Here is a 17,955-nt window from a genome sequence, read left to right as displayed (position 1 = left end):
AAAATGATTGTATGTATGTATTGTTATGTTGTATTGTATGAGAGCCTTTTAACCTAAGAAAAATTTCTATCATTGCTGATAGACAATAAAGATTTTCTGAACTCTGAATGTTCTCCGCACATAGTATACGTTCATCAAATACTTTCACTTCAAATCCCAGCGTCACTCTGCCCATTCAGAAATACCGGTTCCTTGGCAGAAACCGCTAAATATGGAAGGTGGTTTCCACCACTACATGAAAAAATAAAAAAGGTAATTGCAACTTTACAACTTTATCGAAAAAATCTAACTTTTTTTCTCAGAATTGCGAGTTTTTATGAAGCAATTATGACTATATATCTCAGAATTCTGACTTTTTTTCTCAGAATTGCGAAATATAAACTCACAATTTGCAATTGCGTCATATAAAGTCAGAATTGGGACATATAAATATAACGAGTTTATATCTCACATTTCTGCCTGTATAACTCACAATTCTGAGAAAAAAAGTCAGAATAGTGTGATTAAAAAGTTGCAATTACCTTTTTATTTTTTATTTCATGGCAGAAACAAGCTTCCATAGCTAAACGCCACTTCCCCTTGTCAGCAAAAGCCTCTAAATCCACGGAAGAACCAATCGTAAGATGTAAATAGAATCATATGATTTCAAGATGAATGACAGTGTGTGTATGAGCCAGCTTTCAATCGCAGAGCTGCAAGTTTTTATTATGTTTTGTCCATCGTTACAGTAGCAATGACAGGATTCCGTGAGTAGCAAGTAAACACAACAGTGTTCCTTTTGCTGCTGTAAAACTGACAGAAACAGATGTCTTGTTGTCCAAAGAGGTGAATTTAGCTGGACGTAGCTGGTTTTGCAACAAAACACTGTCAAATTAGTGAAATACGGAAGAGGATTAGGGCCAAGCAATAATAAAAAAATAAAACCATCTCGAGATCAAAGTTGTTAAATTTCGAGAAAAAAGTTGAGATAAAATGTTTAGAATAAAGTCATTAAATTATGAGAAAAAAGTTGTTAAATTATGAGAAAAAAATTGTAATTTAATGACTTTTTTCTCATAATTTAATGGCTTTATTCTTAGCATTTTATCTCAACTTTTTTCTAGGAATTTAACGACATTTTTCTCATAATTTAACAAATTTGTTCTCTTAATTTAAAGACTTTTTTCTAGTAATTTAACTAATTTTTTCTCGTAATTTAACGAATTTGTTCTCGTTATTTAATGACTTTTTTCTAATAATTTAATGACTTTATTCTCAACATTTTATTTAAACTTTTTTCTCGAAATTTAACGCCATTTTTCTCTTAATTTAACGAATTTGTTCTCGTAATTTAACGACTTTTTTCTAGTAATTTAACAATTTTTTTCTCGTAATTTAACGCCGTTTTTCTCATGATTGAATGACTTTATTCTCAACATTTTATCTCAACTTTTTTCTCGAAATTTAACAACATTTTTCTCATAATTTAACAAATTTGTTCTCGTAATTTAACAAGTTTTTTCTCGAAATTTAACAACTTTAATCTCGAGATGATTTAATTTTTTTTTATTATTGCTTGGCCCTAATCCTCTTCCGTAGTTAAATACCAATGAATTGACTAAAGTACATTTTTTGAAAATAAGGAATTTCAATAACTGACTAATAACCTTTTCATTGCCATTAAAGTGAAATTACTGAACCTGTGAAAAATGCTCATTTAAAAGAAAACATTTGCATCTGAACTCTTCATATATACGGGGAGGAAGCAACATTTATTGACAAGGAGTGACAACTTTCTTAAAAATAATCCAACTCAGAAGTGTTTAACCTCACATTCAGCCAGAACACAGGCATATATTTAGAGCCTGGCACCAAGATTATCTATGAATAAGATTTAAATTTTTCACAAATCTAAAATAGTTTTGGAATATAATGCATGAGTCTTATGGACCAATTTTATGTTGTTTTTTTGTTTTTTTGTTTTTTTTTTGTCATGTTTGGAGCTTGACAGCCCCTGGTGACTACGAGCTGTCACTATATGACAAGACCTTCAAAAGCTTCTACTTTTGAGTTCTGTGGGAAAAAAATAACAGCATACGGGTCTGGAACGACACGAGGGTGAGTAAACAATGACAGAATTTTAATTTTTGAGCAAACTTATTCCTTTAATTTACTAATGCATTATGTGGAGTTTCAGGTGATGTGAAGATCCCCTCAGGCGAACAGTGACACTCAGAATCTTTATCAGTGGAAAAAAAGCGAGCTCTCAGAGATGAGTGTAGTCTCATGGGGCTCCGGCGTGTGGCATGCACCACACGGCATGTCAGCGTATATCACGCTCTTTTCTCTCGCAGCCTGTCTGATCCGTGTCTCGCGCACACGCACGAATGCGAGAGGCTGCACAGACTGGGGCTGATTCAACATTGACTCACATCGCCTAAACAGCACCGGCACTCATTTTGGCCTTTTGTTGAGGTTTTTTCTTCCACTGGAGCAGATATTCTCACGACACCTGGCAGAATGAGTAACCTGACCCTCCTACACCAGAGCATCATCTGCTCTGTGAAGCATCTTCTGATCTCTTCCCACCTTCTATGAATCCATGCCCACACACACATACACACTATTCCCAGTGTAGATGGTTACCAGAATGCACTGTGTTTTGGATGCAGGTCACCACTATTGTGCTGCCGTTCCCACCACGCTTCTAAACTAGCTTAGCCAGCAAGACTTTCTTGGTCAGCCTGCTTCAAACAGAAAGGCCATGCTGGTCGACAACCTTCACTACTGCAGCCATATTTAGCTGACAGCCAGCAGCCGAGTTTCTGTCCACATATTTTCTATGTGAATCCTGGGATATTGCCTAAAAGAGCAAACCAGCAAACTGGAAATTCATGCTGGCCTCAGATGGTCTTTTCAGCAAGGTTTTCTCTCTTTCCCATATGTCCTGTGGACATTCTTCCCACCTTGTTCAGAATGATCACGGCCTCTTGGTTGGCTCCGGTGATGTTAAAGGTGTCCCCTGACTCTCCGTCCAGGATGGTATACTCCAGCTTGGCATTGTCTCCCAAGTCAGCATCTGTTGCGGAGATCCGACCCACCTCCGCCCCTGGCACGGCCAACTCTGACACAGAGAACAGCCAGGAACCTGAGAAAGGGAAAAGATTTGGACAAAAAGACGAGAGACATGGAAACAGAGAATCAATAATTTAGCATCCACATACATCGCATCAATTTGATTTTCAATTGAAGGATCTCATATTTAACTGTGAGTTTATCCTTTTGAGTTTCTCTTTGTGACTTTGGCTATTGATTGATTTCCTAAAAATGGTTGTTAGCGAAGATTTTTCGTCAGTAATAACAAAAAAGCACATCATGATGACAATTAATCTGTTAACACTTTACAATACGGTTTTATTTGTTAACATTAGTTAACTACATTAGTTAACATGAACAATGAACAATACTTCTTAAGCAGATGATGTTAATTTCAAGCATTACTGATGCATTTTGAATATCAAAAGTTGTATCTGTTAACAGAAAATGCAAGATATTAATGCACTAACAATGTTTTATGAAGAAGAAAAATTCTAAAGACGGTCTGTTTGTTTCTGAAACTAAACAGTGAAAGAACAGCGTCAAACTGAAGCGCTTTGTGAGTGGGTTAATTAGCTCACTCAAACGCATCCTATACATATGAGATACGTACACCAAAGAGATGTAAAAAAAAAAGTTTTTATGTGATTAGTTTAAATCAATATAAAAATGAATATTTGGCTGAATTTTGCACTTTGTTATTAACTAACGTTAATTTCATCACCTAAAATTAGATGTCATTTTAGTCACAGTAAAGGCTGATTTATACTTCTGCGTCGGACCTACGCCGTAGCCTCTGAACAGTAAGCTATGCGTCGGTTTTCATTTATACTTCTGCGTCGATGTCCGCATCGACGCCTGCTACACACAGCCTATGATGTAGCTATGGAGTAGTTTCGACGCAGAAGTAAAAATCAGCCTTAAAGGCCCGTTCACACACCGTATAATTACGGTAACACTTTATTTTACAGTGTCATTGTTACATATGCTACATATACTATAGTAATAACTATAAATTATGCATGATTACAAGCTACTAACCCCAAACCAAACCCTAATCCTAACCTTATAGTAAGTACATGTAGTTACTTATTATTACTCAGTACTTAAATGTATAATTACAGTGTAACAAAGACACCTTAAATAATAACTATATAACTATAAAGATAACTATAACAGTAACTATATTGGCATCCACACCAATGCACAATAACATACTGTATATTATAAGCAAGCACTGCAGTTTTGTCAACTGCCACTTTAAATGGTCAAGCTCTTTAAAGCAGGATGGCTTCTGATTGGCTGTCAATGTTTTTATCATTCCTCAGCTGAAAAAAAAAAATAGTTCTGAAAGTGATTCCAACGATATTATTCCTCTGTGCGGTTTTCATTATAGTTGTGATGTGGACGCTGTGATGGACCCTTTACACATTTCTGTGGTTCTCAGAAGTGAAAGTCATCAAAGTTGGGTAAACATAGCGGTGAACGGGAGACAACAGCAATTTATGTATTTCCATTTGCTCCAATAGCAATATACACTATATTGCCAAAAGTTTTGGGACGCCTGCCTTTATGTGCACATGAACTTTAATAACATCCCATTCTTAATCCGTAGGGTTTAATATGGAGTTGGCCCACCCTTTGCAGCTATAACAGCTTCAACTCTTCTGGGAAGGCTTTCCACAAGGTTTAGGAGTGTGTTTATGGGAATTTTTGACCATTCTTCTAGAAGTGCATTTGTGAGGTCAGGCAGTGATGTTGGCGAGAAGGCCTGGCTCACAGTCTCCGCTCTAATTCATCCCAAAGGTGTTATATTGGGTTGAGGTCAGGACTCTGTGCAGGCCAGTCAAGTTCCTCCACACCAAACTCGCTCATCCATGTCTTTATCTTTGTGCACTGGTGCACAGTCATGTTGGAACAGGAAGGGGCCATCCCCAAACTGTTCCCACAAAGTTGGGAGCATGAAATTGTCCAAAATGTCTTGGTATGCTGAAGCATTAAGAGTTCCTTTCACTGGAACTAAGGGTCAAGCCCAACCCCTGAACCCCATACCATAATCCCCCCTTCAGAAAACTTTACACTTCGTACAATGGAGTCAGGTAAGTACTGCTCTCCTGGTAACTGCCAAACCCAAATTCGTCCATTGGATTGGCAGACAGAGAAGCGTGACCAGACAAAAGACAAAACCAAGTTCACACTGCCGCAGACAACGAGCAACATTTCAAACACAAAAGCAGAACATGCAGAACAAGGATAAAGAATAGTGATGGTCTAAAACAAAATATCTGCCTTCATCTGAGTTGTATATATAGTGAACATTAGTTCTAAAAGTCACAACCCGTGACGTTACACAGTATATCTCCATTAGACACATTGTATCTGTGACACAACAAAACAACAGCCTGTGATGAAAGTCAAAGCTAATCAACATCTCCATATATCATCAAACTGCAACTAAATGTGCAGACATAAAACACCAGCCCTTTAAATCACCCCTCAGTAGTGTGCATCAGTTCTGCATTTGAAGGGTTTTGAATTTCAGCACAGACTGGCATGTAGTTGATGTCCTGCTGTTCTTCAATGAGGGAGAGGTGGCTGATGGGGAAAAAGGCTATGGTACAACAAGTGTTTGAGGATTCGTCTACAGAGGGGCCACCGTGTCATTGCTCGGACTTTAAAACGCTCTGTCACTTCTGTCAAGCAAATGCAGGAACTTCTGCTTAGAAGATGCCGTCTGTGATTCGGCACACTTGAGGCAAAATCGAGCAGAGCTGTTTGCATTAGGATTTAAGGATTTGGCACAACAGGAAGTCAAACACAGACACACACATAAGTGGTTGCTCAAGGTCGTGTGCTTAAAAGACAAGTGAAAGACAAGATGCCCACTGGGCACAATGGTGTGTGTGTGTACTTGTTTATATTACATTGTGGTCCCCACAATGTAAATGGATTAATAAACATACTAAACTATGTTTTTGTGAGAAAGTAAAGGTGTGCACAGTTTCCTGTGATGGTTAGGTTTAGGGTTAGGGGTAGGGTAGGGGGATAGAAAGTACGGTTTGTACAGTATAAAATGCATTGTGGCCTATGGAAAGTCCCCAAAATTCACAAAAACAAACGTGTGTGTGTGTGTGTGTGTGTGTGTGTGTGTGTGTGTGTGTGTGTGTGTGTGTGTGTGTGTGTGTGTGTGTGTGTGTGTGTGTGTGTGTGTGTGTGTGTGTGTGTGTGTGTGTGTGTGTGTGTGTGTGTGTGTGTGTGTAGGTGTGTGTGTGTGTGACAGAGACACACATACTATCATTCAAAGGTTTGGGAGGAAAAATCTTTCTGTTTTTAATATATATTAAAATGTAATTTATTCCTGAGAAGGAAGGCAAAGGTGAATTTTCTGTATTTTCTGTATATGATCCTTCAGAAATCATTTTAATAAGCTGATTTGGTGCTCAAAAAACAGTACAAAAAACAGTTGTGTGCTTAATATTTTTGTGCAAACAGTGACATTTTCTTAGGATTCCTTGATAAATACAAAGTTTAAAAAAAAAAATAAATACTTTACTGTCACTTTTCATTTTATCTACTTCATTTTATATTCATATATTTATTCTTTTTTCCCTTCTTTTTTTCCTTTTTTTTTTTTTTTTTTTTTTTGCTGGCTCCCAAACTTTTGAACTTTAGTGTATATAATACAAAATTATCCACTTTTTTGATGCACTTAAATTTTTAGTAACAATTTATTGTTTAAAAAATGTTGGATGGAAATTGTAAGATACAATCAAAATTTTCAAAATTCATACGAAATGTATATGCATTTTTGAGGTGGACGTATTTAATTTTAATATTTTATTAGATTTTTATTTTTATATCATGAACTATAATAAAAAAAAGTAACATAAATTCTTAGATGTATGTCAAAAAACAAGTCATGTCACAGAATAATCGTTCAGAGAAAAGTCTTATGACTCGATCGGACTGAAATATAAATGGCTGATTTCTGCCACATCCTTTTAGACAGAAATACTATTGTAGATACAATAATCGAACAACATAAACCACCGGCGAGACGGCTTTTCATAAATTTGGCTGTCTATGTAGTACAGTGTTGCCAAGTCTGTTGTTTTCTCATGGAACTGGGCTACTTTTAACACTGTTGCCACGGGTTGAAGCGACCTAACATGATATTTAGAATATGGAATACAAATTTTACCAGGGGAACCCCGCCAGAAACACGGATTTTACCCCCCAGAACACTATTTTTACAGGGGCTAGGTTTGGGCCAGTTTTGAGTGGTAATTGGGCGGGTTTTGTTGAAAAAAACTGGCAACCCTGATGTAGTAGAAAGCCAGTTTTATTTAAGTGTCGGTGCTACATGTCTAGAGAAAATGGAGCTGTAGAGTTCCCATTTGCCAAAAAGGCAATGAAACAAAATAATTTGTAATTTCCCATGCCTTAACACTGAGCAAATTCACTTCAAACAAGCCAACACACAATGGCAGCTGCCTGTCACCTCTTAAATCCCAAATCAGGACAGAAGAAGAGCAGGAAAGTGAACCGATGCTCATATTTTTCTGAAGCAGCTTTAGTCAGCCAATCAAACAGCATGAAGGGACAAGATCAATGTTCTGTGACTTAGAGATATAGCACTCCCCACTGGGCCACTGTAATTGTGTTCAGAAGGGACAAGCGAAGAGCCACCACAGCCAGCCCCTGCTCAAACTCACTGCAAAGCACCACCTTTACTCTCGATCTCACCTCTGCAATGAGAGAACCTGCTTGTTTTATTCTTTTAATTCATTAAAAAGCCACTCTAATGGGGCTGGGTTTCACAGGGAAAGAAGGGATTGGCCGGTATGAGTCAGCGCCCAATGGGAGATTAAGAGGAGAGTATTTAGAGCTTTTCAGTGATAGGCAGATGGAGTTAATTAGCAGGTCTGTGGATGAATACAGGTTCAGCTCAGTAAATAGCATGGACAATTACCTCAGGTCCACTGAGCGAGATGTGTGAGACTCAGTGTGGGGCAAGACTACACGTGGGCAAGCAAAAAATGGATTTTGAAAAGAAACAGACTTAAACGATACAAAGAGTTCTCGATGGATGAATAGATACAAGGGACTGTATTGTTTGTAAATGGGAGGAAAACAGCTTGATTCAAAGATGTAGCAATTACAAACAGAGCTGAATAGAAATGCAATGCTAAAAGACAGAACAGTCAGGAGACAAAAATAAAGTAAAAAAATAAGAGAGGGTAAGAGAAGGAAAAGAGAAAATAAGAGGTCTTATCTATGGATGAGGCTTTATGTTGCCGTTAGAAATGAGACCTCTGAGATGGGAGAGTCATTAAAAAAGTGTCTAGCTGGCTAAAGCTCAAGCACTGGTTGAAAATTAGATAGAATAAAATCTGCATCCTTTTAAGACATCCATCACTGTGGCACTTATGGAGGCAGGGTGTAAAATGAAGGATGTGGAGAGAGAATTGTCACAAAGCATGTCAGATGTCCTGTCCCTTTTCTGCTTCTGGAAGATATCAGAACTACACCATCTGGATCCTGCCGCAGAGTGACAAAAAGGGACCAACAGATGTGGTCAACAGTGGTTGGTTGATAGTAAGTTATATATATATATACACACACACACACACACACCGATCAGGCATAACATTATGAGCACTGACAGGTGAAGTGAATAACACTGATTATCTCTTCATCACGGCACCTGTTAGTTAGTGGGTGGATATATTAGACAGCAAGTAGATATTTTGTCCTCAAAGTTGATATGTTAGAAGCAGGAAAAACGGGATTCGTAAGGATTTGAGAGGGTTTGACAAGGACCAAATTGTGACGGCTAGACCACTGGGTCAGAGCATCTCCAAAACTGCAGCTCTTGTGGGGTGTTCCCGGTCTGCAGTGGTCAGTATCTATAAAAAGTGCTCCAGTGAAGGAACAGTGGTGAACCAGCGACAGGGTCATGAGCGGCCAAGGCTCAATGATGCATGTGGGGAGCGAAGGCTGGCCCGTGTGGTCCCATCCAACAGACGAGCTACTGTAGCTCAAACTGCTCAAGAAGTTAATGCTGGTTCTGATAGAAAGGTGTCAGAATACACAGTGCATCAGTTTGTTGCGTATGGAGCTGCATAGATGCAGATCAGTCAGGGTGCCCATGCTGACCCCTGTCCACCTCTGAAAGAGCCAACAGTGAGCATCAGAACTGGACCACGGAGCAATGGAAGAAGGTGGCCTGGTCTGATGAATCACGTTTTCTTTCACATCACGTGGATGGCCCGGTGCGTGTGCGTCTCTTACCTGGGGAACACATGGCACCAGGATGCACTATGGGAAGAAGGCAAGCCAGCGGAGTTGGATGTTCTGCTGGGAAACCTTGGGTCCTGCCATCCATGTGGATGTTACTTTGACATGTACCACTTACCTAATTATTGTTGCAGATCATGTACACTCTTTAATGGAAAGGGTATTCCCTGGTGTCTGTGACCTCTTTCAGCAGGATAATGCAACAAAGCAAAACAAAGCAAAAATGGTTCAGGAATGGTTTGAGGAGCACAACAACGAGTTTGAGGTGTTGACTTGGCCTCCAAATTCCCCAGATCTCAATCCAATCGAGCATCTGTGGGATGTGCTGAACAAACAAGTCCGATCCATGGAGGCTCCACCTCACAACTTACAGGACTTGAATCTACTGCTAACATCTTGGTGCAGATACCACAGCACACCTTCAGGGGTCTAGTGGAGTCCATTCCTTGACAGGTCAGGGCTGTTTTGGCAGCAAAAGCGGGACCAACACAATATTAGGAAGCTGGTCATAATGCTATGCCTGATCGATGTATACTCTCATGCTTTATTTGCTTCTATTTTAGAACACTTGATTTTCTAATCAAAATAACAAAATATGTATCATAAAAAAGAACTAAAATCAAATGCATTTCTGATTTATATGTTGCTACTGGCTGCATGACGAATCAACAATACAGTTTGCTTTTTCATGTCCCTAGTTTAAACATACTGCTGTTCTCCACTAATACAGCATCTAGTCAACAAAATAATTACTTTATAATGATATGAAAACATCTACAGTAGTGTACTGTATAACATACTGTTTCATTGTCCGTTTTAAATCTGCTTCTGAAGTGTCCTGCTCTGTGAAGCGCACACCCTCGCGTGTCAAAACAAACTCCATGAAGCGTCAGTGATAGTTTTTATTTCGCCTCTAGAGGTCACTCTCATACTGTATAATGACAGTGGACCCTTCTCAGCCGCTCCAGCAAGACACAACCCAGAAAAACTATCGAATTGGATTTTTGCCAATAACCGATTGATTATTGTTGCCGATTAATCGGCAAAACTGATCAATCGGTCAACCTCAAACTATAGATTCCATCAATAATCGGCAAAAAAAAAGTCAAACAAAAAACAAAAACAAATAATATTTATTTTATATAATATTTAATTAACTCAAAAAACTAAATTCTAGAAAATAACTGGAACTTGATCAAAAAAGAGAAAGACTGACTATAAACCAAAAAAAAAAAACCCTTGCAAATATAAACCAATTTATTAGCCATGATGATATATTGATCAACCATTAGTGATAAATAGGTGTGGAATCCAAAAGGTTTGTTCTCAAAAGGTGATCTGTAAGCTGTGGAAAAGAAATCCAAAATAGGCCATTCAAAAGTAGCCATATATTCGGATGAAATATAGAGCTGTCACACTACATACCCATGAAGGAAGGATAAAACCTAGAAAAAGAAAAGGTGCTGTTCATCAAAAGAGCAAAGCAATCAATAAAGACCCACTGAAATGATATGATTATGCAGGGGTTTTAACATGATATTTACATCCAGGTCTTGCAGCGTGGCTTAATGCATTGTCGAAGTGCTGTTTTAGCTCACGTCCTGTGTGCACAGCATCATGGGATTGCGAGAGGGTTAACACAGCTCACTCGTGCCAAAAGGATAGATTCAGCACAGCAAGGATTCACCACAGGGGGAGTTACCTAACTGTATATGAACACATCAAAAGACTAACTGGAGAAACACTGAAAGTGAGAACGAGAGGCAGAGATTAGGAGAATGGTGTGGCGGGAGTGAGTGAGGACGACTCAAAGAGAGAGATGCGTGGGAGATGGACAGTTACTGCATACAGTTCCTCAGAATAAAAGGATTGAAAACGCAGGGGTGCAAAAGTGAGTGAAGTAAAGACAGAGACCAAGTGAAGACAGACACGAGAGAGATAATGTGAGTCCAAGTGTGGATGTGCATCTGTCTTCCATAAGTATGTGCTGTTGTGCGTGAGACTGAGGGATGAAGAGAAAGTTGAGGTACAGAGGGGGGCGGGGGACGTGTCTGTGGGCAGTGATTAAGCCATCAATTGAAGCAGAAAGTGCTGAACTTTAGATGAAATATTAATAAACAGAGCAAAAATAAGCATGCAGGCCAGAAAAATGAAAAGGGATTAAAAGGAGGCTAATATTAACTACTACTATTTTAATTACACTCTTCGAGGATGTGGAGCTTAATTAGAGAAGACAATTATTGGGATTATTTCTATTATCGAACTCCTCATATATTATTTGAATCACTATTTTCTGCCATTCTGCCAGTCAGTTTAATCTGCGCTAAATTAGGATGACTTAGCTTGAAACCTCCATTTACACAGCATGCACCAGACTGGTCTAGATCACCTTAATTAACACTGGAAGGCTTTACAATCACAGGGTAAGAGAGAAGCTCACAAGCTCTGTCTAAACTTTGCCTGCTATAACCCTGAGACACATTTTTGTTTTCAAAGGCTAATCGACATACACACTACAGCTAAATATTGTTGTCAGAGAGAGCCCAGCAAAAACAAAATAAATGGTGGCTCGGTAGATGCTAGTTCACTATTAACTGCCAGGTGATAATATGTCTCTTGCTAATATTACATTGATCACAAATATATTTAACCAACAAACAGGTTGAAGTGAAATGGGGAAAAAAATACTTATGGATGGGCGGACGGACGGATGGATGGGAAAAGATAGATGGATGGATGAGAAATATTAGGTGGATGGATGGGAAAAATTAAATGGATGATGAGAAATATTGGATGGATGGATGAATGGATGGATGGGAAATATTGGATGGATGGACAGATGGATGGACGGATGGATGGATGGATGGGAAATATTGGATGGATGGACAGATGGATGGATGGATGGATGGATGGTGCATGGATGGATGGATGGGAAATATTGGATGGATGGATGAAAAATATTAGTTGGATGGATAGTGTTACGGTATGCTGGTGTAGAGATGAGGCAGATCACGGATTTCCACAAATAGACAATACTTTAATGAACATAGGCAAGGAGACATCAAACATACGCTTAACACAACAGAGAACGGACAAGGAGTGAAGGGAGTGAGTGCAATATATAGGAGTGCTAACAATAGAGTCCAGGTGCAGGTGATCTGTGATGATGAGGAACTGACGAGGGAAGTGTGTGCAGGTGAGGAGAACAGGAGGATTCTGGGAAATGGAGTCCAGGGAAACAAGGGATCTGTAACAGTACCTCCCCCTCCCGGTAGGCGCGTCCTCGCGCCGTAGATGTAACAACCGGGAGGGGGGCGGGCGCCCTGGAGACCTCAAACCGGAGCAGGGGGAGGAGTAGACTGGAGTGGAGGTCTCCAGGGCAGGTCCAAAAACCATGGCGGGTCAGGAGCCGTGGGCAGCCATGGTGGATCAGGAGCCGAAGGCGGCCATGGAGGGTCAGGGGCCGAAGGTGACCCTGGCGGGTCAGGAGCCGTGGGCAGCCATGGCGGGTCAGGTGCAGCGGGCAGCCATGGCGGGTCAGGTGAAGCGGGCAGACATGCAGCGGGCAGACATGGCGGGTCAGGTGCAGCGGGCAGACATGGCGGGTCAGGTGCAGCGGGCCGCCATGGCGGGTCAGGAGCTGACGTCCTCACGCCGTCAAGCCCAGTCGGCGCAGAAGGACCGGCGGGAGATGGCGGAATCCATGGCTCCGCCGACCGAAGCGCAGCCGGGGCTCCAGAAGGCCGCAGTTGAACACAGACGACAGACAACAAAGTGAACACCAGGGGGAGTGAGGAAGCCAACTGGAAACGAGGGATGGAGGGACGGAGCGGAGACGGAGGAGTGCAGTCCAGAGGGGAGGGCAGGCTGACGAGGGACCAAGGTGTGAACGGGGGCAGGATGGAGACTTGTGAGGCTGGAGGACTGATGGGCAACGGTGGAGCAGAGGGAGGTTGGAGCCAGGGTGTAGGTAATCGCCCAGAGGTCCGAGGTGGAGATCTGGGCGAGGGGGCTTGAGGTGGAGGTTCAGTACAAACACAAATGGATGGAGGTGGGAGAGGGAGGCAGGGAGGGTAAACAGTCTTAGGGCTGTATGTTGTTTCAACCACAAAGTTCATAATAGGGGCTGGCTCGGCGGCGGCTGGAGCTGAGGGCTCGGCGGCGGCGGCTGGAGCTGAGGGCTCGGCGGCGGCTGAGACTGGCGCTGCTTGCTCGGAGGCGGAGACTGGCGCTGCTTGCTCGGAGGCGGAGACTGGCGCTGCTTGCTCGGAGGCGGAGACTGGCGCTGCTTGCTCGGAGGCGGAGACTGGCGCTGCTTGCTCGGAGGCGGAGACTGGCGCTGCTTGCTCGGAGGCGGAGACTGGCGCTGCTTGCTCGGAGGCGGAGACTGGCGCTGCTTGCTCGGAGGCGGAGACTGGCGCTGCTTGCTCGGAGGCGGAGACTGGCGCTGCTTGCTCGGAGGCGGAGACTGGCGCTGCTTGCTCGGAGGCGGAGACTGGAGAACTTGGCTCGGAGGCGGAGACTGGAGAACTTGGCTCGGAGGAGACTGGAGAACTTGGCTCGGAGGAGACTGGAGAACTTGGCTCGGAGGAGACTGGAGAACTTGGCTCGGAGGAGACTGGAGAACTTGGCTCGGAGGAGACTGGAGAACTTGGCTCGGAGGAGACTGGAGAACTTGGCTCGGAGGAGACTGGAGAACTTGGCTCGGAGGAGACTGGAGAACTTGGCTCGGAGGAGACTGGAGAACTTGGCTCGGAGGAGACTGGAGAACTTGGCTCGGAGGAGACTGGAGAACTTGGCTCGGAGGAGACTGGAGAACTTGGCTCGGAGGAGACTGGAGAACTTGGCTCGGAGGAGACTGGAGAACTTGGCTCGGAGGAGACTGGAGAACTTGGCTCGGAGGAGACTGGAGAACTTGGCTCGGCGGAGACTGGGGAACTTGGCTCGGCGGAGACTGGGGAACTTGGCTCGGCGGAGACTGGGGAACTTGGCTCGGCGGAGACTGGGGAACTTGGCTCGGCGGAGACTGGAGAACTTGGCTCGGAGGAGACTGGGGTTGAGGGCCATTTCATCCCCTCAAATACAATTAAAATCCCCACAGGCACTGGAGCTGGCTCTGTGGGGACTGGAGCTGGCTCTGGAGATACTGGAGCGGGCTCTGGAGATACTGGAGCGGGCTCTGGAGATACTGGAGCGGGCTCTGGAGATACTGGAGCGGGCTCTGGAGACACTGGAGCGGGCTCTGGAGACACTGGAGCGGGCTCTGGAGACACTGGAGCGGGCTCTGGAGACACTGGAGCGGGCTCTGGAGACACTGGAGCGGGCTCTGGAGACATTGGGGCCACTTTCTTCCTCCTCCTCCGCTTACTGGGCCCAGTAGCGGAATATGGGTCCAGCCTGGGGCAGGCAGGGAGTTCGCTGGAAAGGTGTGCGGAGGAAGCCGGAGGTTGACTGACTGGCCCGGCCAACCGTGTTTCTGGATGGACCGGACGACAACACTGATCCTGAACCTCTTCCACAAAGAATTTGGAGCCATTTAACCACAAAATTAAATTGATAGTTTCGCTTAAGGAGAAACAAAAAACAGGTTCATCAAAACGGATAGTGTCGTCATCCAATCCATCCAAAAACAGGGAGATCAAAACTGCTTCAGGCCAGTCAGACAAATAAGCAAGCTCAACGAACTCCTCCACATACCTCTCCAGCGAACGTCCTACCTGCAGGAGCCCGATAAGGCGATCGCTGGCTGTCAGGGTGAGAGGCGTTGGAGGAGCTGGATCCAGGGAGCTGGGGAAAGTCTCCATTTTTTTTTTCCTGTGAAAATCCAACGTTTTTGGGTCCGTTCTTCTGTTACGGTATGCTGGTGTAGAGATGAGGCAGATCACGGATTTCCACAAATAGACAATACTTTAATGAACATAGGCAAGGAGACATCAAACATACGCTTAACACAACAGAGAACGGACAAGGAGTGAAGGGAGTGAGTGCAATATATAGGAGTGCTAACAATAGAGTCCAGGTGCAGGTGATCCGTGATGATGAGGAACTGACGAGGGAAGTGTGTGCAGGTGAGGAGAACAGGAGGATTCTGGGAAATGGAGTCCAGGGAAACAAGGGATCTGTAACAGATAGATACATGGATAGATATATGGATGGATGGATGGATGGAAGGGATATATTGGATGGATAGATATATGGATAGATATATGGGTGGGAAATATTAGATGGATGGATGGATGGATGGATGGATGGATGGATGGATGGATGGATGGATGGATGGATGGGAAATATTGGATGGATAGATATATGGGTGGGAAATATTGGATGGATGGATGGATGGATAGATGGATGGATGGATGGATGGAAAGATGGGAAATATTGGATGGATGGATGGATGGATGGATGGATGGATGGATGGATGGATGGATGGATGGATGGATGGGAAATATTGGATGAATGAATGGATGAGAAATATTGGATGGATAGATATATGGGTTGGAAATATTCGATGGATGGATGGATGGATGGGAAATATTGGATGGATATATATATGGGTGGGAAATATTGGATGGATGGATGGATGGATGGATGGATGGATGGATGGATGGATGGATGGATGGATGGATGGATGAGAAATATTGGATGGATGGATGGATGGATGGATGGATGGATGGATGGATGAGAAATATTGGATGGATAGATATATGGGTGGTATGGATGGATGGATAGATGGATGGATGGATGAATGGATGGATGGATGGATGGATGGATAAATCGATGGATGGATGAGAAATATTAGATGGATGGATGGACAGATGATGAATGGATGGATGAAAAATATTAGATGGATGGATGGACAGATGATGAATGGATGGATGGATGAAAAATATTAGATGGATGGATGGACAGATGATGAATGGATGGATGGATGAAAAATATTAGATGGATGGATGGACAGATGATGAATGGATGGATGGATGAAAAATATTAGATGGATGGATGGACAGATGATGAATGGATGGATGGATGAAAAATATTAGATGGATGGATGGACAGATGATGGATGGATGGATGGATGAGAAATATTAGATTTCAACCATAGTTCAACCATTGCCATATTCATATCCGTTCACATAGATCCTAAAACTCTGACCCAAAACTCTGCAGTATAAATGTGGCCAATAAGTTTCTTAGGAGAGGAGAAAAGTGAAAAAGAGAAAACAGAATGAGAATGGTGACCGATATTGCTTGAGGAGGAGAAGGGGTGGGGGGAAAGCAGACAGAAAATGAGAAGGAGAAGGGACAGAGATTGTGTTTATGTCAGGGCTGCAGTGTTTCTGAGGAGAAACACAGGTGCTGAAATCAGTGTTGTGTGCTGCTTCAGGGTGTTAATACCTCCAGAGGACTCTCACTCTATTTCTCTCACTAAGATCACTAATCAAAACACATCCACACCCTCAGCTCAAAATGACTTTAATATCAAATCCCTCCCTCCGTAATTTCACTTTAATAACAGCGTCAATTGTGTCCAGGCCTCCCGGTGTATATTGTCAGGCTGCGTCCGGCTCTCCCAGGACACCTCAGGTCATCTGACGTGGTCGAGGCATCATTTAAAACACCCAGGTTAGACTAACGCTCACTCCGAGCTGCAATATTTCAGTACTAACTGCTGGAATAAGATCATCGTATGCTGACCTCTATCAACAGTGCCCTCAAAGAGACCTGTATAACTAAATCGGTCCTGTGATTCAGCGTGCCTGTAATCTAAGAGAGACCTTGCCTAGAGCACCGTTTCTTCAAATACTTCACTCTCCAATTACTCACCATCATGTATATGAGGCATGTTAAATAATAAAAGACAGTGCCAGTGTCCAGAAGAAGCGAAACTTCACAGAAATGAGCCAGGACTAGTTTATGCAGCCGTGGCTCAGAGTCCACACTGTCTTTCAGTTCTATGCGAGCGCCCACTTCACTTTCTTTTCGGCACCGTGCACGAGAGAGGAAGTTGCGAGTTCGCGGTTTGGTGCGAGACCCCCGTCGTGCTGGCAGTCCGACGGCTGCATTCATCATAGAGACATAGGCGCAGACAGAAAGCCCTGCCGGGAACATTCCCATTAGCATGGAAATCACTTCGCTCTTACCTACCCCCCACCACCCCCTCCACATCGCCCGTTCTCTGCCTCCATACAAGAAGAATGGCTCTAACTCCTATTATTCTGCGTGAAGGCACACTGCCAGGGTAGATGACAAGAAAAGCGAAACCGTTGACCATTTTTCCCGCACTCCACTCTCACTGTCGCCGACAGAACAACGGCCAAACCTTCTGATTGATTCCATTGCTGACGTTTGGCTCTGGGTTATTCCTCAAAAACTCACATAATGGACCAACACTCGCCTAAAAAGTTTCCCTACAGCTCATGTCCCTGTCCAGCTGCTCAGAGCAGAATTTTGTCACCCTTGTGTCAGATTGGAGAACTTCTTCTGTTGCTGGAATATCTACAGCGGTGGATTTTCTTAGCAAAGGAGCAGTGCTAAATGCAAATAATGAAATGCAAATCACTGCATTAACATGCATAATTA

At 42.9% G+C, this 17,955-nt stretch overlaps 1 protein-coding gene across 1 annotated transcript in view; it reads right to left on the bottom strand.

Annotated features, from left to right (window-relative positions):
* The window catches only part of LOC137003829 (cadherin-24), a 75,883-nt gene that overhangs the window by 39,278 nt on the left and 18,650 nt on the right, over positions 1 to 17,955 (bottom strand). Inside the window, exon 4 of the mRNA XM_067364087.1 lies at positions 2,946 to 3,127. Within this exon, the coding sequence (XP_067220188.1) occupies positions 2,946 to 3,127 (182 nt within the window). The remainder of the gene's footprint in view (positions 1 to 2,945; positions 3,128 to 17,955) is intronic.

This window comes from Chanodichthys erythropterus, chromosome 16 (assembly GCF_024489055.1).
Source record: "Chanodichthys erythropterus isolate Z2021 chromosome 16, ASM2448905v1, whole genome shotgun sequence".
In the NCBI taxonomy this organism is placed as follows: Eukaryota; Metazoa; Chordata; class Actinopteri; order Cypriniformes; family Xenocyprididae; genus Chanodichthys; species Chanodichthys erythropterus.
Note: the sequence above shows the minus strand (reverse complement) of the source record. Positions and strands in the feature narration are given on the sequence as shown.